Raw genomic sequence first — 24,555 nt, 5'->3', positions numbered from 1 at the left:
GTTTTACTGTACTTGCTAGCTCACAACTTGCTGCTCCAAAGAATGCAACCACTTCATACCACCTTATTACATATTACATCAGCCAAAAAGCCTATGAAATGGAGTCTGCTCCCTTTATGCTTTCATAGTTCAGTGCGTTTCTGCTATAAATGCTTCCAGCACCTTTACCCAATTTAGTAGCTTGTGCCCTGCTAGCTTTCAGCATTGACCTTTTTCCATCACCAGATATAATTAAATTCTCTGTTGCATATTATTGCTGACTGATATTACTAGTACATGCAACTAAGCAAAGATGTGCTTGATATTTGGATGCTCTAAGAACCATTTTGTATGGCAGTGTATATTGTGGAGGTAAGATTACAAAAAAGATGAAAAAACATTTTATGCCATTCAAATTTTGTACGCAAGTCAATGTTTGTTAGTGAGTTAAACCACAACAAAGAAAGTTGTTTCACCTAAATGGGTACCTGTATGGCCCCTGTTTCTTTTTTTTATTTCATTTCAGTATGATATGCCATTCCTTTTCTGTTAACCTTTTTGGTGACAATTTCAAAGAACGCTTTCCCAATATGCTTTTTGTGTGCTGTGATAAATGCTGCTGGCAGTTTGTGTTGGCTTGCAGTATTTGGCGACTGTTTTCTTAGTGAGGGAGGTGGTACCTCGTTGGAATGATGACCTGTAATTGTATGCACCAAGTGGGTTACATCAGTCAGTTTTGACATGAAGTTACTTGCTTAATTCTTGTGCCCTGCACATGAAAGTGATTGCCTTATTGCATGAATTCATTCCACTGTAAGCATAATTTTAATAGGACAGTAACTCCTAATTTTTGTGAGATTGGTGCAATTGTAAGACAATGTTCCTCACACATTTATTCCTACTTGCATGAACAATAAAAAAATAACTTTGTCATGAGAACTATTATGAACAGATAACAAAATTTTGCACCTTTCCATTTTTTCATAATGTCAGGTCGCCACCCATGTCAATTCAACAATGGTGGCTGCCAAAAGTTGTGCTTTCCCATCCCATCAAATGGAAGCCAAGGTCCCGATCTGGTTGTCAGCTGCGGATGCCCTTATGGTGAACAGCTCTCAAAGGACAACAGGACCTGCATTTCAGACCCATCTGCAGAACCACCTGTTCAGGCATGCCCCAACACGTGGGACTTCACATGCGAGAACCAGCGCTGCATTCCCAAAACCTGGGTGTGTGATGGAGACGATGACTGTCTTGACAACTCAGACGAGATGAATAACTGTACACGTAAGCAATTATTTCTTGCTACCACTGGTAAATACAATCGTTAGAAAACTATGATAGATGATACATATTACATTATTAAAGCCCAACGTCAGTAAGTTTCAGAGACAGTGCACTTGATACTACTACCCACACTCTTGCTTTCTTGAGCAAATTTGTTTTGTTGTTGTCGGTTTGCTTACTTTCTGAGCACAAAGGGTTTCTTTCCTTTCCTCATTTCGCTATCTGGACATTGCTTGCTGTTATTTGTTGAACTTATCACATTATAGGCAAGCTGGTTTTGTCTGCAAAAATTTTTGGTCAGTATCAAGCACATATATTTTAGGTGATGGGACACTCATTTGATATTTGTGTTGGAAATGTAGTCTGTGTGCCCTATAGTGATTGCTGCTCATACAAGCTGGAAAAATTTGCATTAACCCATTTCAAAGAGCATTGTCACATGTCAGGATATGCATCCCATTAAGAGTCTGTGGGTCTTGAAGGACAGCGGGCTCCCAGCTCACTGAGCCATGCAGTACCTAGTAGGCTTTTAGAACTTAACAAGAGGCCATACACTAGTTATCAGCGATAACACTTGTTTCAGCTTTGGTCATTCTGCCGATTGTGTCGGTGCTAAATTACTGAAAGTAATTTCGCATGCAAGTTTAATTGCTATGCCTTTGCAACCTAGTCTTAGCAAGTCTCCTGGAGTTAATCACATCCACTCTTGAAATCTGTCATTTTTTTGTGGCAGGTTGCAGTTCATGTAAAATGCAGAGCTTTTCTTCATTCAGTTATACATTGCTCAGATAATTGATTTTATGTTTCAAACTACTATTTGAAATATTGATACTTGTTGACAAGTTGTGATATATGCTTCCTAATTATCTGAACAAGCTTCTGAAAATGCTGTCACAGGGTAGCTCAAGCGTAAGTCATTATTGGTCTTCTGTGGTCATGAAACCTGGGCCCACCTGTTTTTAAGAGCTTGTACAGTTTGTCAGAGTTGCCCGTTGTATGCAATTGTGCATTGTTGTTTACTTTTTGCAGGAAACACTTGCAGTCCTCGTGAGTTCAGGTGTGGCAGTGGTCGATGCATACCCCTGTCATTTAAATGCGACTCTGACAATGACTGTGGTGACTTCTCAGATGAAACGGGATGCAGTAGGTTTACTTTCTTATTTAGCTTCTTTAGTGCTATTTTACACCATGCACATACATGTGTTGTAACAACTTACTTTTTTTTTCTTTTAGCTAATGTGAAATGTGACAACTCGGAGTTTTCCTGCGAGAACGGACGATGCATTCCGCAGTCTTGGAAGTGCGATTCTGAAAATGACTGCGGGGACGGTTCAGATGAAGGAGATTTTTGTAGTGAGTATGGTGGCAGTTGATTCTTCTTATCTCCTCCTTGTTCCTGGTTATTTCTGTAATGACAAAAGTGGCACTAATTGGCTCATGTTGCATGTTATCTCATTGTGCTTTCAGAGGAAAAAACCTGTGCATACTACCAGTTCACCTGCCCTGGATCGGGTCATTGTATCCCACGTAGCTGGGTTTGCGATGGAGACAATGATTGCTTCGACCAAGCTGACGAGAACAACTGTCCCCCAGCGGTCTGCAGCTCTTCTCAGTTTCAGTGCTCCAACAAGAAACAGTGTATCCATGAAAGTTACCGATGTGATGGAGTCAGTGACTGCCAAGACGGCTCTGATGAACAAGGCTGTCGTGAGTATTCCTCACTAATACATGTGTACTTTGCAGTGAAGCATATCTGCCACTAGTTTTCGCTCTCAGTATTCTCTCAAAGAATTTTTAAAAACATGGTATACATGAGAAATAACATAACTTTTCAAAACCAATTGGAATTGAAGCCACACTTTTCGTAGTTTATACTTATAATGCAGTGCAGAAAAAAAAATGCTTTATACGTCGCATCGCTAGGGCTTGACCTTGCGTCAATTCACTTTCAGAACTTGCTCACTGGACCACTCAGCCATTGTGACTGTTTGCATTAGTACAGCACTGTGTAGAGCTCTTTATATCCACCACATTAAAATATTGACAGTTCACCATACCTTCGAAAGAGAATGTGTTATTGCAGTTCACAATGCTGCATAAAATGTGCTAATGAGAAAAAGCGCCTATTGTTTCTGCAAACAAAAGCAACAAGATAAATTTTGTTTTAAACTGGATGAAGTAATATATTTGAGTATCATGATATGAAGATGACATACCATAACATATCAGCAGGAGCAAAGAAGGAGGTAAAATTGAGCACTTTCACAAAGGGGGTGGAAGTTTTGGATGGGTGGTGATGTATTATGAGCAGTAGACATAGCACTCATTTGGCACTAACATCAAGAATGTCATGTCACTTCATTGGGCATGTCCACAATGTTTTAAATCTGCTGCACCACTTTCAGTTCGTGTTTAACCCTTTGTAGGTTTGCCTATATTTTTGACACGATGATGTAAAAACCAGCTGTGGTATATTGATATAAACTACAAAGAAATAGTATAAAACAAATTTCATCAAAATCAAGCCAGTAGTTTACTGAAGAAAAGTGGGACATATATGTCCCACTGACTCATAGTGTTTTCAAAAAGTAGGAAAACATTGTCCCACTGTCTCATGAAGGCACTGTCTCGCGATTTCATCAATGGGTATTTGGGATGGAAACGGCCGAAGCTAGTGGCACAGGGTATCACTTCTCAAGCTGTGTTAAGGAAAGTTGTGCGGACCTCATTTACAGCAGTAGAACACCACCTGCACCTCTTGTGAGCCTTCATAGCCCCGTGGTCTGTTCCTGTAAAGCTTACTTCACCGCATGCACACCAAATTTTCTGTCCATTTGCCTGTTCTTGCTTTGGCTGTAAAATTTTCGAGTACAGCTGTTGTTTCTGATTGTGTGCCTACTTTTCAAGAGTTATATGATATCAAGAAAAATATTTCCACGCATGAATATCCGCAGTTGCGCTGAGGGATGAGCATGGCAATTTTGCAGGGGATTATGTTTCAGTGCATCTATCGGTCAAGTTATTGTGCAAATTTACGAAAACACGTAGTGACTGGAAGCTAAAATCGCCTTTCTCAAAAACCAGAAAAAGAGGAAATTATTCGGCACTTAGATTGGTAGGTTCTTTCTATCTGAAGAAGAGGAAAATTCAGAACCTATCATAAAAAATTTGTCAAAATTCAGCGCAATTTTAACACTACTTCCGCCCTTTGAAAGTGTGGTAAAAGGATCTTCCTCGGGATTATGAAGACTTGGGTAAGGTATGAGTGTCTTAGCGTGGCACTAATTGCAACGGGTGATGTGGGAGAAAATTTTTCCTGCAGACAGAAAAGTGGGACGTATGTGTCCCACTGCTGTGTAATGGTACTTGCCACTACAAAGCTATTGCACTTTGATGCTAGGTTTTGAAACAGTTGTTAGTGGCTGCTGTATTTTTGCTTAATATTTTCTCTGTTTGCTTTGCTCATAGTTAACATGCAGCAGCAGCATAGTGTCGTGACAAATATTTAATTTAATGTAGCGCTGCTTGCAAATCACAGCTAGGACCAACATATGCCAAGTTTTGCCATTTTGCAATCCTGGTCAGTTCAAAAGCTGCATTTCACTTCTGACACCTCACTATGTATCTGCTACGACGTTCTGCTACAGACAGTTAGGTATCAGACACAGCCAATCTTTTAGCCTTGTTTTCATGTGGTGAGCTTAAAAAATTATAGGAATAATGCTTAAAAGTTTGTTCTTAAATTTGTTATTTTACCTTGTGTGATTGCAGTGCTCTGGCCACTTTCACCTGTTGAATATACTGCTGTATACTATTTGTTTGTAAAATCACTTTTATTCGTTGTTTAAAATGTACATGAAAGTTTTCCTTCTTCAATGAACTTAATAATTTACGCAGTGAATGCTAACAAGTAGGGGTGTGCGAATATTCGAAATTTCGAATATTTTTCGAATAGTGTTTGCTATTCGATTCGATTCGCACTGGAATTTTACTAGTCGAACTATTCGAACTTCCCCCCCAAAAAATACAGTCAACGTCCGATTAAAAGTGAGCCCCTTCAGATTTTCAATATGCTTCACCTCATTACATTCTCGTATTGCGGCAAAGCTGCCTTTCAAGGGACACTGAAGAGCAAAACTATTTTTCTCGCATTAGTAAAGTAGTCTTCCACGATACCAAAAACACCACGCTTGCTGCGAGAAAACGCTTAATAAGCGAGAAAACGCGCAAAAAGAAAATACAGGTGGCGACGCCACCTTAAAATTCCTGTACCATTTGCCGTGACGTCACATATTTTTGACGGCGCCTGCTTGGGCCTACGTAGTTCCTAATCGGTTAAATCGAAGTACATTGTCCTCTGAGGGGGCCAGAGACTTGACATAATGAGTTTGTGGAAATTTCGTCGAGCCAGTGGCGCCAAAATACGTTAAATGCTCTTTGAAACCTTTTACGTCACGAATTACAAAGTTCGGCGCGAAATTTAAAAATGAAACTTTGAACTTTGTTTTCTCCTCTAATAATAAACCTATGGTGGTGAAATAAACTACACAAGAGTTCTTCAAGCACACTTTATCAATCTAAACCAATTCATCGTTTCTCTTTAGTGTCCTTTTCAAGCTCCGTTACGGTCGAACTTTGTCAAGACACAGTCAACGTCCGATTGGAAGTGATCCCTAGATTTTCAATGTGCTTCACCTCATCACACCCCCGTATTGCGGCAATGCTGCCTTTTAAGCACTGTTGCGGTCGAACTTTGCCAAGACAGTCAACGTCCGATTGGAAGTGGTCCCTAGATTTTCAATATGCTTCACCTCGTCACACCCCCGTATTGCGGCAAAGCTGCCTTTCAAGCTCCGCTACGGTCGCAAATGTATTAACTCAAGAAAACGCTGGTTCCAACATGGAGATGAAAGATGTGGCAGAGTTGGGGGCTCAATTAATGCTGTTTTGGACCTGAAATTTGGGCAGGAAGTCCGGAAAATCGAACGCCGAAGCTTTCTAGCGTCCGAAATTTCAGATGTTCTTATATATCGACGTCTACGAGGCAGATTTGGAACTCTGGACTTGAAGGGAGCACACCCTTGTTCGCCACATCAGTTGGGCTTCCACAGAAGTTGGAAGAGGAGGAGAGGCTGAGGAAATGGCATCTTTGCCTATCACGTGTAAAGTGTTGTCGGCAATACTTTGGTTGCACCAAATCATGTACATAAATAGAATTCGGCCTCTACATTGCCTCATTCTTGATAAGACAACTATGAAACACCACCCCGCCAGTGCTTCATCAACCTAGCGAAATAAGAATATGCTTAGGAATCCTCTCTAACATTTTTTTCTGCAATTTCGCTTCGAAGTATTCGAAAAATATTGTAGAAATATTCGAGAAATATTCGAAAAATATTTGATTCGATTCGCACTCACACTTCAATATTCGAATTCGCTTCACACCCAAAATTTTGCTATTCGCACAGCTGTACTAACAAGTGGTTTCACTTTCTGCAGCATCATTGGCACCTGATCAGTGTGACCTGGAGAAGTCCTTCCAGTGCAAAAAGTCAAGGGTGTGCATTCCAAAGCTGTGGTATTGTGATGGCAATGCTGACTGTGAAGATGGCAGCGATGAACCTTCGTCATGCGGTGAGCATGTTCTCTTTTTTTATGATGTAGTCAACTAGAATAGATGGCGATAAGCCTTCATTCATAACCAAAAGGCCTAAAGAAAGTGCGCTAGAATTTCAATATAGCCTTGACTGCAAATTCATTACTTTAGGACTCATAGAAAGAAAACAAAAAAAGGATGGGAGCTGCTGTACGTAAGAATTGCGATAGTTTTGGGCATTTTCCCACTGAACCAGTATAAATTGAGCAAATAACTGGCTCACATTGTTTGAAATTTCAACTGATGGTGTAAATAGAAAGCAGTATCAGTAAAATAATAACAGTAATGTTTTTCTTTTTTTTATTTATCTCAACTTTGTTGTACCTTTGGTCTTGACATTACCAGGCCAAGTTGAATGTCCACAGAACCACTTCAAGTGCAACAATACCAAATGCATCTTCAAGTCCTGGATATGTGATGGCAGTGATGACTGTGGAGATAATTCGGATGAAGATAGCAGACATGCTTGTGGTGAGAAAGTCCTTGTTATGTAATTAAGTTAACATTAAGCTCTGGATAATATGAAATTTTTGTATAAAGTTTTCAATAAATTATAATACATGTTCTTCATGCTTTCACCAATAGTTTTTATATTAGAGTTTGAATGTAGTGGTGTCTTAACATCTGGTGGTTAGAAAATCACTAAGGCAGTTGTGTGGTTGTGCTTTGACAATGTCAAATCTTGGTGTGGTGCTTAAATATTGTTTTGACATTCTTTGACAACAGCAAAAATACTTGTACATAGGAACGTTTAAACTGCTGCAGAGTACCTCAGGGTCTGAAACTCCCTCATACAGAATGAGAGGATGTTCTTTCATGATGACTCTTTCGTTGTGATGGTGCAAGCAGACATCAAAGCAAACTTGGCATGGTGTTTCCTAGGGCATGGCTTTATTGAAAGAAACACCATTTTTATGTGCTTTCCCATTTTCAGCACAATCAAGCGATTTCTCATTGTGTGACCAATTAGTAGTTCAATTCAAGGTACAGATAAAGTCTATTGGTGGCAAGTAAATGCATGGCAGATGCACCCAGTGACAGCATGTGCATCAGCCTTGTGCTGAAAACGGCCAATGTTACACCAGATTTTAGTGTCATTTCTCGACTTAATATGGTCATAGATGTCGCTTTCACTGTGTAAGAAGCTGACTTTGAGGCTCTGATGAGGTTATTAGCTTTGTTAAATAGCAGGGAACTATATAATACTTCCTCAGTCTTAAAAAAAAGCACCAATAGCAGATAGTGCTATTTGATTTGATACATTTGATTTTGGGGCCTGTCATTATTGGCCCCGTTCATATGTGAAGACAATTTAATACTAGGAAAACACTCGCTGTGTATGCATTTACTCAGGTTACATGATATAAGGCTGAAAGTAGATCTAAAGGGATCGGACACAGGTGCTCGCTTGCAATATTCTCTTCCATCTTTTTTTGTACTTGCAAAATACTTATCCTTTTGTACATTATCCTATGAATTAATGATGATTGTAGCTTCTGCAGTATGAGTATTTTATTCATTTACACTGACTGTTCCAAAATAGTTCTGTGCCATGTTATTACTCAGTGCATGGCCCCTTTGTTTTAAATTTAAAGTTATATTGGCCAGTCACCTTTGTGAAAAAGATACTTTTATGTTTGGCAGCATTATTTGTTTACTTTTAAAAGCACTAGTGATATTATTTTTTTTCACAGGGGTGTAGTTTGGCAGAGGAAGATAATTGTGCACAAGCCAAAAGTTATGCCTTCTATTTTCAGTTGCACCGAAATTCCAATGTGAGCATGGCCAGTGGCTTTGCCCAGGAGTTACAGATCGTTGTGTCAATATATCCTCGGTATGTGATGGAAAGCCTGATTGTCCAAATGGAGCTGATGAAGGCCCTGGCTGTGGTAAGTTCAGTCATCCTGCATTTTATGCAGAGACTGGAGAACAAAACACTCCTTTCCTATTGCAGCATCTACACCATGCAAGGACAACAAGGCTGGTTGCACACATGGATGCCATGTAACACCCATGGGGCCTCTATGTACCTGTCCAAAGGGAGAAGTACTGAATGACACAACAACATGCGTTGGTGAGGACTTGCAGCAATATAGTACACTGCTTGAAATTTTAGTTTTATGGCAAGGAATTGACCCCTGGAATTTGATGAGGCACTCCTACTGCAGCCTTTTCAATGGAGGCAAAAATGTTTGAGGCCTGTGTACTTAGATTTAGGTGCACGTTAAAGAACCCCAGGTGGTCGAAATTTCCGGAGCCCTCCACTACGGTGCCCCTCATAATCATATCTTGGTTTTGGGACATTAAACCCCGTATATTATCATTATATTCTACTGCAGCCGATTTAGCAAATGCTTTTTGCCTTATTTTGCCTTTTACCCAAAGATCGTCGAACTAAGAAATTTTTATTGGTACTTCTTGTGAATTTTTTAAAATGTTTTCTGCATATATATAAGTAAGTTATACCATTAAGAACATATGCGCTGCCTTGCACAAAGCAAATTCCTTTGGCTGTGATGGCACATCGCCCATGGCATCAGTTCATATTTATATACAGCATATCAGAGGTGATGCAGCATGTTTCTAGCATGGTTGTAGAATTATTTTTAGTTGTATCTTCTGTGTATCATAACTTTCAAAATTAAATTTAGTGTATTTGTTCCTCTCAAATTCTTTGCATGGCTGCATGCTTTATGAACATTTTCTTCACTACGCCTTGAAACATCTCAAAGTTTTGTCTTTATACCAGCACCCTCATTTTATACAGAAGAATTGCTGTCTGGGCAAGTTGGAATTGGTTATACATCTTTGAAACGGGGGCAGCGCAAAAACAAGGACAAAAGAAAGGTACGACACACCACAGGCTGGTGTGTCGAACGCTTCTTTTGTCCTTGTTTTTGCGCCGCCCGTTTCAAAGATGCTCATTTTATACTTTGCAATGTCACCTTGCCCTCAGCGTAGTGACATTATGTTTATTTCTTTGTACCTCTAGCTAGTCAGCTTAGTGGTGTAGGGTGATGGCCATAAAGGTGAAATTACCTCCCTCTCTCTTTCTTTTCCCCAATAGACCTCAACGAATGCCTGATTGCTGGAACCTGCAGCCAGCACTGCACCAACAGCAAGGGATCATTCACATGCTCATGCGAGCCAGGCTACACACTTGAGCTCAAACACAGATGTAAAGCAACCAGTAAGTGTTGAGGGAATAATAATTTATCTTGCAGGAGTTCATGCTCATACTGTTCGAAAAGCATTTAGTTGACTCCCTCAGTGATGACTGTAATGATAGTTCGCAAATCTGCGAGTCTGTCGTACATTCAGCCTAATAGATGTGCCCTGTATGTAATGTAGCTAAATAAGGTATGCATAAACTGCTTGGATTACCCAAAAATTTTAGCTTAGTGAGGAGTCAGTGTAGCATTTAGTGGGGCATGAGAACGCACTCACAGCTATCTTCTTTATAGATGTGAGGCACTTCTATGTATTGTTACTACAGTGGTTATGTTGCTGTTCATGAAGGGAGGTCGATTTATTCAGCAGCGCCTGGCATGATAAAAAAAAAAAAAGTTTAGTCAAAAGCTACTGGTAGCGTGCCTTCATGCTAATCTCTTCGTTAATTGAAAGCAATTTTCTAGTCTTGCAATATAAAACACTGCATATTACTCTTTTTTTCACCTTGACGAAGACAAGTCCTCTTGTTGAAACGTTGACTCCGGCATTCCCTGTTCAACAGTTTCGCAAGTTCTTGTTATCATTTATATCTGTGCGTACTACTGATCACACATGTGTTATGTATATCCCTTGTGGTTGTAAATTAGTTAATTGCATGCCTTTCAGCCATAAATGTGTTTTGGAACCCAGCCTAGTCTTTCGGTAGGCACATTGGAGCTTCAACTAGTATTGTATTACTCTTTGTATTGATTGAAAAGCTTGCTCTTCATGCCGGCCTAATGACTCCACCTCTTCTACTACACAATGCTGTCATTGACTTTGTTTACATCATCCATTTCTAAGAGTCACGCCTAGTTTTTAAAATGGGCAATTTAATGCTCTTAAAAAATTTTCATCATGCAGTCGTCTCAATACCCATAATAGCCAATTTTCAAGAATACGAACATCAACAACCAAACTCATCTGTATTTTTTTTTTTCATCTAAAAGACAGGTCAGATGCCTTCTTGGTGATCTCAAACCGCCGCTCAATTCTGGTTGCAAACCTGGACACAAGCTTTCTGGAGCGTGTGCCTGTAAAAGTGGAAAATGTTGTCGCTACTGCTTCGGATATGGCTACCAACACCATTTATTGGTCAGACATGAGTGTGAAGAAAGTTTTCCGGCTGACTAAAGGTGGAGAACCACAAGTGGTCAGTACTTTCTCCAAGCCTTTGTGCTTTTTTGTTTTTTGTCACCTTTTTAATGCGCTGTTAACTGCATTAAAGAAGCTGAATTAGTTGTGAATGTGACATGGCATAAGTATTGTATGTGAATTAAATGTTTGCTATAATTACAGTGTAACAAACAGTTCATTCATATATCAACTCATTGACAGCTACTGTTAAGTTCAACACTGGATATGTCAAATGGTCAACCTATGATTAAAGTTGTCTGTCATGAGTAGCTCACTCAGCATAGAAGCCTTGCACTATTAAGGTGTCTTGCAAGATTTTATAAAGAAATGTCAACTGTTGTCACATATCTTATTTACTGTTTAATTTTTTTCCAGGTAATTTCTAGTGGCCTTGATCTGGTAGAAGGCTTGGCTGTTGATTGGGTGGCACGCAATCTCTACTGGGTTGACTCTCGACTCAAGACAATTGAAGTGTCAACGCTCGATGGAAAGAACCATATTGTGTTGCTGAAGGAAAATATTAGTCAACCAAGAGGCCTGTCTCTGGACCCAAGAGAAGGGTATACGCACACCTTTAATGCCATTTTCTTAACAAAGGTTTAGAAGCATAAAAAAAATGTTTGAAGGGCTTCTCCACAGAGGCTAGAGATAAGGTAGGAAAATGATACCTAGTTGCACACTCATATATTCTTACTCATCGCCATCACCAATGGCTACTCCAGGTGTAGAGCAGCAACCCTTCTACATGGCAATACACTGCATATCTACACACAAGCTTGCGGTGCAAAAGTTCTTCGTGCTGTACTTGTACCATACCAATGTCATTGTGAAACTAATCAAATTACGCATGTCACAATCATGTTCGAAGTGGTAAGCAGAACAGTGTAGACCCCCGCTTCCCCCCGAAATTTTTCAATTTGTATGTGTATATACACACGCACACGAATAAACATACATAAAGAATGGTTGACACCCCCCCCCCCCCCCCCCCGAAAAAAAATCTCTGCCTACGCCCCTGATGTGTGCGCCCTATGTACGTGGCATTTGTATACCTTTAGAACTCAGTGTTGCTTGATCTAAATACGAGTCAGTAAAGTGTTACATCTCGCCACTTACATGTTGCACAGTGTTACATGTATGGGGTACTGCACACTGTTGTGATCGGACGCACAGCTCGTGTGCCCGATCAAAGGTCACACCAATTTCGTTCTTGCTGTCGCTGCTTCCATTGTCACTTCTCTACATGTTGCTTTGCAAAGTATCGAAGTGCAAACTGTTTTGCACGGCTAATATTGTGGTGGCTCCAGGGCTCACAGAAATCATCACGTCTGTTGGACGATGATAACGACGAAAACAAGATCACAGCCACCGGCAAGGTTTGCACAGCGAATAAAGCTTTTCAAACTGATATTTGTACTAGAGCTGTGCGAATAGGAAAATTTTGGGTGCGAAGCGAATTCGAACATAAAGTTTGTGTGCGAATCAATTCAAATATTTTTCTAATCTTGCTCAAATATTTTTCAAATATTTCTAAGCAAAATTACAGAAAAAAAGTTGTAGAGGATCCCTAAGTGTAAACTTATGAGATAACAACACGAAAGTTTCTTTTGGCTATGTTGGTGAAGCGCTGGAGAGGTGGTGCTCCCTAGTTGTCTTATCAAGAATGAGGCAATGCAGAGGCCGAATTATATTTATTTACTTAAGTTAGTGCAATCAATGTGGTGTGGACAACACTCTACACGTGAAAGGAAAAGATTAGGGGTGTCCGAATATTCGAAATTCGAATATTTTTCGAATAGTGTTTGCTATTCGATTCGAGTCACACTGCAATTTTACTATTCGAACTATTCGAACTTCCCAAAAACAAATACAGTCAACGTCCGATTGAAAGTGACCCCTTCAGATTTTTAATATGCTTCACCTCATTACACTATCGTGTTGCGGCAAAGCTGCCTTTCAAGCTCCGTTACGGTCGAACTTAGCCAAGACACAGTCAACGTCCGATTGAAAGTGGTCCCTTGATTTTTCAATATGTTTCACCTCATCACACCCCCGTATTGCGGCAAAGCTGTCTTTCAAGCTCCGTTACGGTCGAATTTAGCCAAAAGACAGTCAACGTTCGATTGGACGTGGTCCCTTGATTTTTCAATGTTTCTCCTCATCGCACCCCCGTATTGCGGCAAAGCTGCTTTTCAAGCTCCGCTACGATCGCAAATGTATTAACTCAAGAAAACGCTGGTTCCAACATGGAGATGAAAGATGTGGCAGAGGTGGGGGCTCAATTAATGCTGTTTTGAACCTGAAATTTGGGCAGGAAGTCCGAAAAATCGGACGCCGAAGCTTTTTAGCTTCCAAAATTTTAGATGTTCATATATATCAACGTCTACGAGGCAGATTTGGAACTCCGGACTTGAAGGGAGCACACCCTTGTCCGCCACATCAGTTGTGCTTCCACAGAAGTTGAAAGAGGAGGAGAGGCTGAGGAAATGGCATTTTTGCCTATCACGTGTAAAGTGTTGTCGACAACACTTTGGTTGCACCAAATCATGTACATAAATATGATTCGGCCTCTACATTGCCTTATTCTTGATAAGACAACTATGAAACACCACCCTGCCAGCGCTTCATCAACCTAGCAAAAAGAAACACCTTCATGTTGCTATCGCATGAGAACATACTTAGGGATTCTCTGCAACTTTTTCTGTAATTTCACTTCGAAGTATTCGAAAAATGTTTGAGAAATATTTGAAAATTATTCGAAAATTATTCGATTCGATTCGCACTCATCTTTATTATTCGAATTCGCTTCGCACCCAAAATTTTGCTATTCGCACAGCTCTAGAAAAGATGCTATTTCCTCAACCTCTCCTCCTCCAACTTCTATGGAGGCCCAACTGATGTGGTGGACAAGGGCACGCTCCCTTCGAATTCAGAGTTCCTGATCTGCCTCATAGACGTCAATGTATAAGGAAATATGAAATTTTGGACGCTGAAAATCTTCGGCGTCTAATTTTTCGGATTTTCTGCCTAAATTTCAGGCCCGAAAAGGCATTAATTAAAGCCCACACCTCTGCCACATCTATTATCTTGTAGGTTGGAACCAGTGCTTTCATGAGTCGACCCGCTTGCGGCCGTAGCAAGTCCAAAAGGCAGCTTTGCCGCACTACCAGTGTGTGATTGGGTGAAGCATGGAAAAAAATCTGAAGGGGCCACTGCCACGGTGCAGTGCGGCCAGCGCAGCGATGTCTTTACGGATAAGCACCGGAAATGCACGGAGGCGTGATGGCGGCAGGTGGCAGGTGGCAAACGCGCCAGTACGACTTAATTGATGATGAAGCCGGATGAGTTGTCCGCTCTTCCACCACAGCCTTTGCGTTCCGCGACATCGTTTCCAAATGCTCTATGCAAGAGAGCAGTAATCTATTCCGCGCTTTGCTGGAATCAGTGGCGCTCATCACGAGATGCAAATTTGCAGTTTGCGGTTGGCATGTATTCATGAGAGCCTGGGCATGCACCAAAATGACTGATGAGTGTACTGGGAGTCATCAAAACTATTTTGGACGTGGCTGTGGTGATTTGATCGCTTGAGCGGAATAAAAAAGCATGAATTCGTTTTTTCAGACTGCCAGATTTTTCAGACAATTTCGTGGTCCTAGGGAGTCCAAGAAATTGGGCATTGATTGTATTTGTCTTTCGGAAGTTTTAATACTTTGTATAGTCCAATTTCGGTGCAAATCGAATTGAATAGCAAACACTATTAGAAAAAGATTCAAAAGTTCGAATATTCACACACCCCTAATTTATACTCTTCCGGCTCCTTCGCTAACCCGCACTAGATATACACAAAGAAACAAGCACTCACAGCGCTCAACAAAGCAGATGAAACAGCAGCACAGACAACATGGCAGAAGGTGGCCAGTGACGTCATAGGTACGCGTGGCCGCATGTTCATAATGACCACGTCAGCACTCTAAGGTTCTTTCACCGATACTGCCTATCCCCTTGTTTCACTGCACATTCACCATATGCCTTATGGTAATATTTCTGTGGCCCCACATGATGCCGATGCAGCCAAATCTTCAGCAGTGCACAACAATGTAACAAAGATGATTGCCTCAGACCTATTGCCCTCACAAGTTGAAGACCTCCGTGATATCCTTATCACCTACTCTTACATATTCGACTTTGATGGTAGGCTGTGCAGTGTGCGGATTCCCTTTGCTTCTAACTGTACATCATTCTGCGCAGCCCAGAACACTGGATGAAGCATGGAAATGCTCATTCATCCCACTTATAGCATTTGATTGTAGGATATCAAGTTATGGCTGGCACATTCGGCTTGAATTCATATAGCAAGCGCTGGTCCAGTTCTCAGCACTACCACACATTTTTCTCATGTTTTATTAGAATCGCTCAAAATACTTGTTAATTGCTGGATATGCAGGCACATTCAGCCTGTTCTCTTGTTCATAATGCTGTTTGCAGTGCAGCCCATGTATTTTTTTTTTTAAATTGGTGTCCCTCATGTGGCTATCGCCGTTTAAAACACTTATGAGAGCAATCAACATTAGCAACTAGCAAAGTGTGAGAGCTGAGCTTCTACGTATTTGATAATTAAGGTTCTCAGAATGGACTTTGATCATGTGCTATCAACAGGTGACTCAACCCAAGTAACAGGCATCTTCCCTACTCCTTCTCATTTGATGAGACTGTAGAACTCGTACCTCATTCATTTGCATGTCTTACTTTGTGCTCATGTGTCATAGCCCTATTTTGCAATGATGCTCTTCTCCTCCCGGCCGCGGCAGCCGCATTTTCGATGGAGGCAGAAATGCTTGAAGCCTGTGTACTTAGATTTAGGTGGACATCAAAAAACCCTAGGTGGTCGAAATTCCAGAGCTCTCCACTACAGCATTCCTCATCATCATATTGTGGTATTGGGACGTAAAACCCCAACAATTATTATTAGTTTAGCGTAGTCCTGGGGAGGAAGCTCAGGATCAAAATTTAAAATGATGAAGCAAGCTTTGGGACTATTCGAATACGGCACCCTGCAGTTCTCCAACACCTGTTACTGCTAGTACTGACAGCTAGCTTGGTACAGTACATGCTTGGAAGGCGCTGACTGGCACTACCTAATTAAACACTTTGTTCGGTATTTTCTGTGTTGCTAAGTGTTTTTGCCTGTATTTGACTTTCAGGGTTCGTCTCATGTTCTGGACTGACTGGGGTGAAAACCCACGTGTTGAGAGTGTTGGTCTTGATGGTACCATGCGGAAGACAATTGTGCACACCAAGATATACTGGCCCAATGGTCTAACCCTTGATTTACCCAACAAGCGCATTTACTTTGCTGATAGCAAGCTGGACTACATTGACTTCTGCAATTATGATGGCTCAGGGCGTCAACAAGTGCTGGCACACAACCATGTGAGTATTGCTGAAGGCTGTAGAGTGCATTTGTTTGGTTGCGCATGCTATCTGTCATTGGAATAATCTATTCATGTTAAAGAGATAGGGCATGCAAAAGTTATCTCTCATGTTGCTGTTAACGACTGGACATCTGTTTCACAATAACCCCCCTATTTAATGCCCATAAAAGGCCTTTCGGTTATATTATTTAAAAAAACAGTGTGCCACTGCACTAACATCTTTTTTTATTTGTTGGATTGTTCTCAAACAAAGCACCTACTTTATATGTGTGAGCGTAATAAGTAAACACAGATGGGCAGTAAGGAAAAAAATAACATTCAAGCTCACAAGAATGAATAAACTCATTTAATATGCAGGAATATAAACTCCAGAAAAAAAAAAGAAAACATAAGATAGTACAGCTGATAAAGTAAAAATTAGAAGCAAAAATAAAAGGAGTAAAAAAAATTCCAGGTTATCACTTCAGTTTTCCAATGACAAGCTTTGATCATTATCTTATGCCATTAATAACGTAGTGCATTTTTTGACTTTGTGCATTGTTTATTTGTGCAGCAAGTCTCCAAGTACTCAAGTTCTATTTCGATTCAAGTCTCCATCGTCTTGTCATTCTTTGTTTTGCTATATTTGTGCTATGTCTCTTATCAGCTTGCCATTTCTCTTGCAAGGAAATGTATGGAGGTAGGCTATGTCAATGGGCTGATCATTCTAGAACATTGATGAGAGGGAAAACTATATGAAGTTACATAAGCTTGGTGTGCAAGTCTAAATTTAGATGTAGCTGTGCAAGTTCTACAATCATGGGCAATGTGTGCATATGCAGCAGGCGTCTAAAGGTGCAAATAAAACATTCTGGCATGTGTTTCTCTGTGTTTCAGTATCTGTTGCACCCACACTCCCTCACCATCTTTGAAGACACACTGTATTGGACAGATCGTCAGCTAAACAGGGTATTATCGTGCCAGAAGTTCAGAGGCACCAATCAAACTGTTGTGTCACATCTTGTTAGCCAGCCCTTAGGCATTCATGTGAACCATCCAGTACTGCAACCACCTTGTGAGTAACTTTTTATGCCATCCTCTTGTGCACTTCTTGTGGGACAAAGTTGTGTATCTAGCTGTCAACTACAAGTATTGTGTATGCTGTAATTAAAAGAAAACTTTATTGTACCATACGTATTTTATACCATGGAGCCAGACCGACTGTGCATTGAGAGCGAGGAGCACTAAATAAGTAATTCTTGTGATCAAAATTTGGGAGCTTGTTTGCGCAAGGTTCATTCCAGCATTATACTACATGTCTAGAGCAAAATGCTGTCGCTGATTAGGGCTGCTAAGGTATGTGGCTCCGTAACTGATGTCTCTCTGTACAGTTTGGGATAGCAGAGAATTTACTGGGGCCTCCTATAGGAAATCTGCATGTGTGTGGAGAGTTCAGCTGATGAAGCACAGTAGTTACTGGAAACTCTTGAGAGGCTTTTGTCCTGCAGTGCCTCTAATTAGGCATATGATTGCATACGCACGTGTGCATGCACTTACAATTCATAGAAACACTGCAACTGCAGAAAACTAAAATGAAACTGTGAATGTGGGCTTCCCTTGCATATTTGAAAATTGACAGTACATGTATATTGAATTTTGCTTCGCTTACAAAATTTTCAACTTCCATTTGGGTGTACATCTACAGCATATATTTAATTTTGTTGCCCTAACCTCTTTTCCTTTTACTGCCTAAACATTATTTCTTTATTCATTTGTTTAATTAAGACAACTTCGTGAAAAGTGCCTTGGGGTGCACAGCTTAAGGAGAACAGTTGCCTGATGGGGCCATGGCATCCTTACAGCTCCAGCAGTAAGGCACAAGCAGTTTATAAAAGTATAGCGCTTAAAGTATGTGAAAACAATGTTCTGTTTCTGTGCAATTTCTCTTTTCTGGAATGAATTTTTGGGGCATATTTTATTTTTACACTTCTTCCCTACAGCTAGCAACCCCTGTGCAAGTGCACCTTGTTCCCATTTGTGCTTGCTGTCGCCATCAAGGCCTACGCAGTATTCTTGTCGTTGCCCACCCGGCTACACACAAGACAGGGCTTCAGCCAGTGGCTCATGTGTACCAGGCAAGTACATTATTGGTGTTGCTGGTGCATGTAAGAACCTTGTATAATGAGTGTTTACTAGTTAGGCTTTCACAAGGAAAACACCCACAAAGTTTAAGACACTGGGGCTTTGTTTTTAACTGTCTTTGAGGCATTTATAGCTTTCAAGATTTAGTGGTTAACTAGGCTGTTCTAGCTTTTGCTACAGACTAATAGTACCATGGAAGCTCAAAGGATATGAACTGTGTATGCTTGCTTGTGGCATTTTTCTGATTCAGCATGTGCTTTGCTTCTTCAGTTGGCTGCTGGAATTACTTTTTAAATTGTTGACGTGGAGTCATGCAGAAAGCTTTCTTCTTACAGTTGATACTCCATTCCTGATGCTCATGAAGGCCAACCAGCTGATTGACATTAGCTTGACACCTGATGACAAGTCATCTGGCCAAATTGTTCCAATAATAGGCATTGAGAATGGCTATGACTTTGACTATGACAAGCAAGAGGGCAATATCTACTGGATTCAGCTGGCAGATGAAGACAAGGAGAATGTATGTTAGCATTCAGCATTCATTTCTGAACTGAAGTCAGCCTTGACATTATCATTTCTTTTTTCAATTGCAGGGCACAATCTACACTGTGAGCCTCAAGGGTGGAAATGTAACCAAATTCTTGATGGATGGAATTATTGGTGCTCCATATGCAATTGCCTTTGATTGGGTTGGAAGGAATTTGTACATTGGAAACAGGAAGGCTTCCAACATAGAAATTGTGAAAGTAGATGGAGAAAAACAGTACCGAAGGGTTTTGCTGACAAATGATGGATCTGAAAAAGGAATTGGAAAGCCAAAGGCCATAGTACTTGATCCTGAGCAAGGGTGAGTTTGTTCTTTTTGTGACTGAACACACTGCACCAAAGTATTGCACAAACTTGGATGAAATATTGTCAATTGGTTGAGTTGGCATGGTTACAGATAAAAAAAAGGATGCACAGCATGAATAGTGGAGAATATGAATCTGCCTGACAACAGTTCAAAGATACAAATGACATAGGAATTTCTGTGAATAAACATGAAAAAGAAATGAATGAGCATTTTTACAACTAAAAGAAATTGACAACGCAAATGCAAACTTGGGCTCATTTTTAAATGTTTGTACGAGTTGTGCTTAAGCACCTGCAGTCAATTACATTTTCTCGAAAACATATTTTCGTGAATCTAAAGAAGGTTGCTGGCAGACATTGTCAATGGGAGTTGTGCAAAATTCTACAATTGCACTTCCCCACACATCTCATTTGACCCACACGTGATGGCAGATGTCATCCTAGAAGTGAAAATAAACAAGAGCACATGAGCTGGTGCTGATATCTTTACCACCATCTTTTCTTTACGACATCCTTGCCGTTTGCCATACCACCATACCATACCTTGGGCATAATGATGGTCATAAGCAGGACGTTGACCATCTTTTCTAGGGAAATCTAATTGTAGAAAGTCCTACTTTCACTGTTTTTCATATCTCCTATATGGTTTTTCTGAAAAGCCTCGTGGAAACTGTTCACACTGTGCAATCGTATAGAAAATCATGATCAGCCACTGTTCACCACTTAGTGATAAAACTGCATTCAAGAACTCCATTTCTATGTAAAATACAAAATATTTCCAAGTTGTGGAGAAGTAATATATATATATATATATATATATATATATAGTTTTCATTAATATTGTGTATAACAAAGAAAACGAGCCATTGAAATTAAACTTCTTTCCTTCATTCATAGCGAGGGTCTCGTTCTGGCAGACTTGATGCTTTCAGGTAGTATGCGAGGGATTATTGGTCAGCTGCCAGCTCGTAATAAGTTCACGTGCTACGTGACGCCAACAGGCAGAAAAAGAGTGTTCCACACTCGCCGTCATGGCTACTGGCAGCGCTGATTGACGCTCCCACGTTTAAATGCACATATATACCCTATAAAGTGGACGGGGGGATGGCCGCCGTGGTAGCTCAGTTGGTAGAGCATCGGACGCGTTATTCGAAGGTCGCAGGTTCGGTCCCTGCCCGCGGCAAGCTATCTTTTCGTCCACTTTTCTTTCTTCACAATTACCTTACATTTACTACTAAAAACGTCCCCTATACTTTCCTTGGCATTATTGTCTGTTAGTTTTCATTAATATTGTGTATAACAAAGAAAACGAGCCCTTGAAATTAAACTTCTTTCCTTGATTCATAGCGAGGGTCTCGTTCTGGCAGACTTGATGCTTTCAGGTAGTATGCGAGGGATTATTGGTCAGCTGCCAGCTCGTAATAAGTTCACGTGCTACGTGACGCCAACAGGCAGAAAAAGAGTGTTCCACACTCGCCGTCATGGCTACTGGCAGCGCTGACTGACGCTCCCACGTTTAAATGCACATATATACCCTATAAAGTGGACGGGGGGATGGCCGCCGTGGTAGCTCAGTTGGTAGAGCATCGGACGCGTTATTCGAAGGTCGCAGGTTCGGTCCCTGCCCGCGGCAAGCTATCTTTTCGTCCACTTTTCTTTCTTCACAATTACCTTACATTTACTACTAAAAACGTCCCCTATACTTTCCTTGGCATTATTGTCTGTTAGTTTTCATTAATATTGTGTATAACAAAGAAAACGAGCCCTTGAAATTAAACTTCTTTCCTTCTATATATATATATATATATATATATATATTTGGGTCTTACTGACCAATGCTTTAAAGGCCCCTGCAACACTTCTCGAACATTGTCAGAAAATGTTGCCTATCTCTGAGAAGGCTCCTGTCAATGTCCCCTTGAGACAGTGTCCGCATATGTGGATGAAAATTGTTCTTGTCTATTCTTTGGACTAGTGGCCAAGAAAGAGCAAGATAAACTGTACATTGAATGAAATTAACCCCTTTCTTTGTCAATATGTCTTTACTTAACCTCACTGCACTATGTATGACTGCAGCCTACGAATTTATTGAAGGTGCTACAATGTTAGACAGTGCCCCGCCATGGTGGCCTAGTGGTTATGGCGCTCAACTGCTGACCTGAAGGTCACGGGATCGAATCCCGGCTGCAGTGGCTGCATTTTCACTGGAGGCGAAAATGTTTGAGGCCCGTGTACTTAGATTTAGGTGCGCGTTAAAGAACCCCAGGTGGTCAAAATTGCCGGAGCCCTCCACTACGGCGTTCCTCATAATCAGATCAAGGTTTTGGGTCGTTAAACCCTAGATATTATTATTATTAAAATGTTAAACAGGTTGTTTAACGTGCCATGTTCCAGGAGCAACGTCTAAAGCTAGAATTCTTCTTTGCTCAAACTGCATACAACCAAAAACATATTGCACATGCATGTTGAGACTAATATTTGATTCATTAAACATATTTATTAACATGCTAATTACAATTAATTAGTGAAACTTACACAAAACAAGATATTAGCTTATTTTCTTGAAATATAATATTGAGTGCCTTGGAATTGTGTGTAAATTTTACACATTTGCAGACAGCCCATCATAATTTGCACTTGAAGGGGATATGTGAGCCAAATATTATTGCACTGCATGCAGAAGGAAATTTACAATTTCATGTAAAAAACTGCCAAAAATCTCTTGCCCTCTCCTTCACAATTCATTGCCAACTACGCAGCAATCTGGCCCAACGGCTATTGGCTGACTTCATAAAAAGCACACTGCCAGACAATATAGGAGGCCATGTGCCACATCGTGCAAGTACTATGCCTGCCAGGGGGTGCGGCCATATGCCAGCGCCATGCACATAAGAACCAAACCTAGTGGCTGAAATATTTAAAGAAAAAAATATGAAATGCTCAAGGCCATGGTGCACGCCAACACAACTTTTGGGCTTCACATCACTCTCTTGCCATCTCCCCTGTTAGCTTCTAGCGCACTCGTAGCAACGAGAGGAGAGAGAAACTGCTCACCTTGTGCGATAACTCCACTTATACTTGATCGGTTTGTGAAATTTTTACGGTAGGAGATTCATTTGGGGAACAGAGTCGTATAGTAAAGTAATTCTATAACTTTGAAGGGTGTTTCAGGGCCTCTTTAATAATGGACCATCTCAACACAGCAATAATGTGAGGAATGGGCATAAGTAATTTATCTGCTTATTGCAAAAGGCACATCTGCATTCTAAAGCTCAGATATACCAGATATTTGAATGATGAACTGAAAAGAAAAATTGTTGAATCGTTTCATACGCAGAAAACCAGCAATAAATGTCATGCGCCTCTGCATGACAAAGGGATTGCCCCTTTATCTAGATGTGTGGGACTGGTAGTTTTATATTTCTATATATACATCCTTGAGTTGGCATTGCTCAATTTAGCAGATAATGCTTCTCTTGTAGTATACGTTTGCTTCTTTCTCCTTGCTTGGTTGTGCTGTCTTAACCTATTTCATTTACTTAACATATCTTCTATGTAACGGCTTTGTTCTATTTGTGTGTGGGCTAAATTTGGACGTTCCTTACTCCCAGAAAACTTTTCTGGCTTGATGATGGCGGCATTGGTGTTCCAAGGAAGCTGGCCCGAGTGTCGATGGATGGCAAGAACCCGATTATTCTAGTCAAAGACAACCTGCGACGCCTTGAGGCACTCACCATTGACCTTACAGGAAAACGTGTCTACTGGAGCCAGAGCTTTGAAGGCATTGTGAGTAGTGTATGAACTTGATTATTTTACTGTAATTTCACATGTTTATTCAAATGCACATGCCTTTTTCACATTTACGCTGCTTTTGGTAGGAGGATAGCAGCTATGATGTAGAGGTATGCCCTAAATGTGAAATTGACCCTTTACAAGTCTATATTGTGTTATTCATTCCACAACATCATCAATGCACATTTTCAGATTGAAAGTGTGGATCTGGATGGAAATGGCCGCAAGACCCTAATATCCAGTGTGGCAGGCCTGGCCAAGCCTCAGGGGCTGACTGTCTTCAGCAACAAACTTTACTACCTTGACTCTGTTCATGAAAAAATAGCACGAGTTGACCTGCCTGATGGAGGAAACCAAGTTGTTCTGGAGGACAACACCCCTGGCCTGGTCACCTTGAAGGTATATGGCAAGAAACCAGGTAAGTTCATTTTATACTACAGGAAGTGTGGCACTTGAGTGGAAAGTGCAGATTTATACTTAAAGCAATTAAAAAACATTAAGGATATATGTATTGAGTATTTGTCTCAGTGAAGTCATGTAGTCTCAAATGTTTTCTACAGCTCTCGATTTCTCTAGAAAGTGTGGAATGTTCTTTTTAATGGTGTCAGAACAATTTATGCAGGGGATTTTTGTTTGTGTGAATGATCGGTTCAAATGACTTTTCTTGGAGTGGTGTTTTGCTGCACTACATGTTTGCTTCATTTTGAACTTTTCACACTCTGCTTTAAGGGGACAGCCATCCTTGTCGAAGCAACAATGGTGGCTGCGAGCAGCTGTGCATTCCTGTCTCCAACAACCAGAGACAGTGCATGTGTAGTACAGGCTTCAAGGGCAATGGAGACACGTCCTGCATGCCATACTCATCGTTCCTGGTGGTATCTGAGCTTGACAAAGCTCGAGGGTTCAGTCTCGAAGACCATGGAGAAGCTATGCAACCGATTGCTGGTCCAGGTCAGTACATTTTTCCTCTGCTTAGCTTGGTGGCAGCTATGGCAGCTAACCTTAACATGGCATTTCCACATTATTGTTATCATGTAGCTAAATTTGTGTACATCCAAAAACTTCAACAGCACTGCTTGCGTGGTATGC

At 40.8% G+C, this 24,555-nt stretch overlaps 1 protein-coding gene across 2 annotated transcripts in view; it reads left to right on the top strand.

Annotated features, from left to right (window-relative positions):
- LOC119379328 (low-density lipoprotein receptor-related protein 2) overlaps positions 1 to 24,555 on the top strand; it is a 241,805-nt gene that overhangs the window by 173,467 nt on the left and 43,783 nt on the right. For both annotated transcript variants that reach the window (XM_037648605.2, XM_049411933.1), the window contains exons 19-37: positions 973 to 1,266; positions 2,296 to 2,409; positions 2,500 to 2,619; positions 2,734 to 2,973; positions 6,766 to 6,900; positions 7,268 to 7,393; positions 8,680 to 8,811; positions 8,877 to 8,996; positions 9,990 to 10,112; positions 11,083 to 11,285; positions 11,645 to 11,829; positions 16,471 to 16,699; positions 17,578 to 17,755; positions 18,681 to 18,815; positions 19,158 to 19,342; positions 19,416 to 19,669; positions 23,286 to 23,460; positions 23,659 to 23,884; positions 24,196 to 24,417. In XM_037648605.2, the coding sequence (XP_037504533.1) occupies positions 973 to 1,266; positions 2,296 to 2,409; positions 2,500 to 2,619; positions 2,734 to 2,973; positions 6,766 to 6,900; positions 7,268 to 7,393; positions 8,680 to 8,811; positions 8,877 to 8,996; positions 9,990 to 10,112; positions 11,083 to 11,285; positions 11,645 to 11,829; positions 16,471 to 16,699; positions 17,578 to 17,755; positions 18,681 to 18,815; positions 19,158 to 19,342; positions 19,416 to 19,669; positions 23,286 to 23,460; positions 23,659 to 23,884; positions 24,196 to 24,417 (3,396 nt within the window). The remainder of the gene's footprint in view (positions 1 to 972; positions 1,267 to 2,295; positions 2,410 to 2,499; positions 2,620 to 2,733; positions 2,974 to 6,765; positions 6,901 to 7,267; positions 7,394 to 8,679; positions 8,812 to 8,876; positions 8,997 to 9,989; positions 10,113 to 11,082; positions 11,286 to 11,644; positions 11,830 to 16,470; positions 16,700 to 17,577; positions 17,756 to 18,680; positions 18,816 to 19,157; positions 19,343 to 19,415; positions 19,670 to 23,285; positions 23,461 to 23,658; positions 23,885 to 24,195; positions 24,418 to 24,555) is intronic.

The sequence above is a fragment of the Rhipicephalus sanguineus genome, chromosome 1, assembly GCF_013339695.2.
Source record: "Rhipicephalus sanguineus isolate Rsan-2018 chromosome 1, BIME_Rsan_1.4, whole genome shotgun sequence".
In the NCBI taxonomy this organism is placed as follows: Eukaryota; Metazoa; Arthropoda; class Arachnida; order Ixodida; family Ixodidae; genus Rhipicephalus; species Rhipicephalus sanguineus.
Note: the sequence above shows the minus strand (reverse complement) of the source record. Positions and strands in the feature narration are given on the sequence as shown.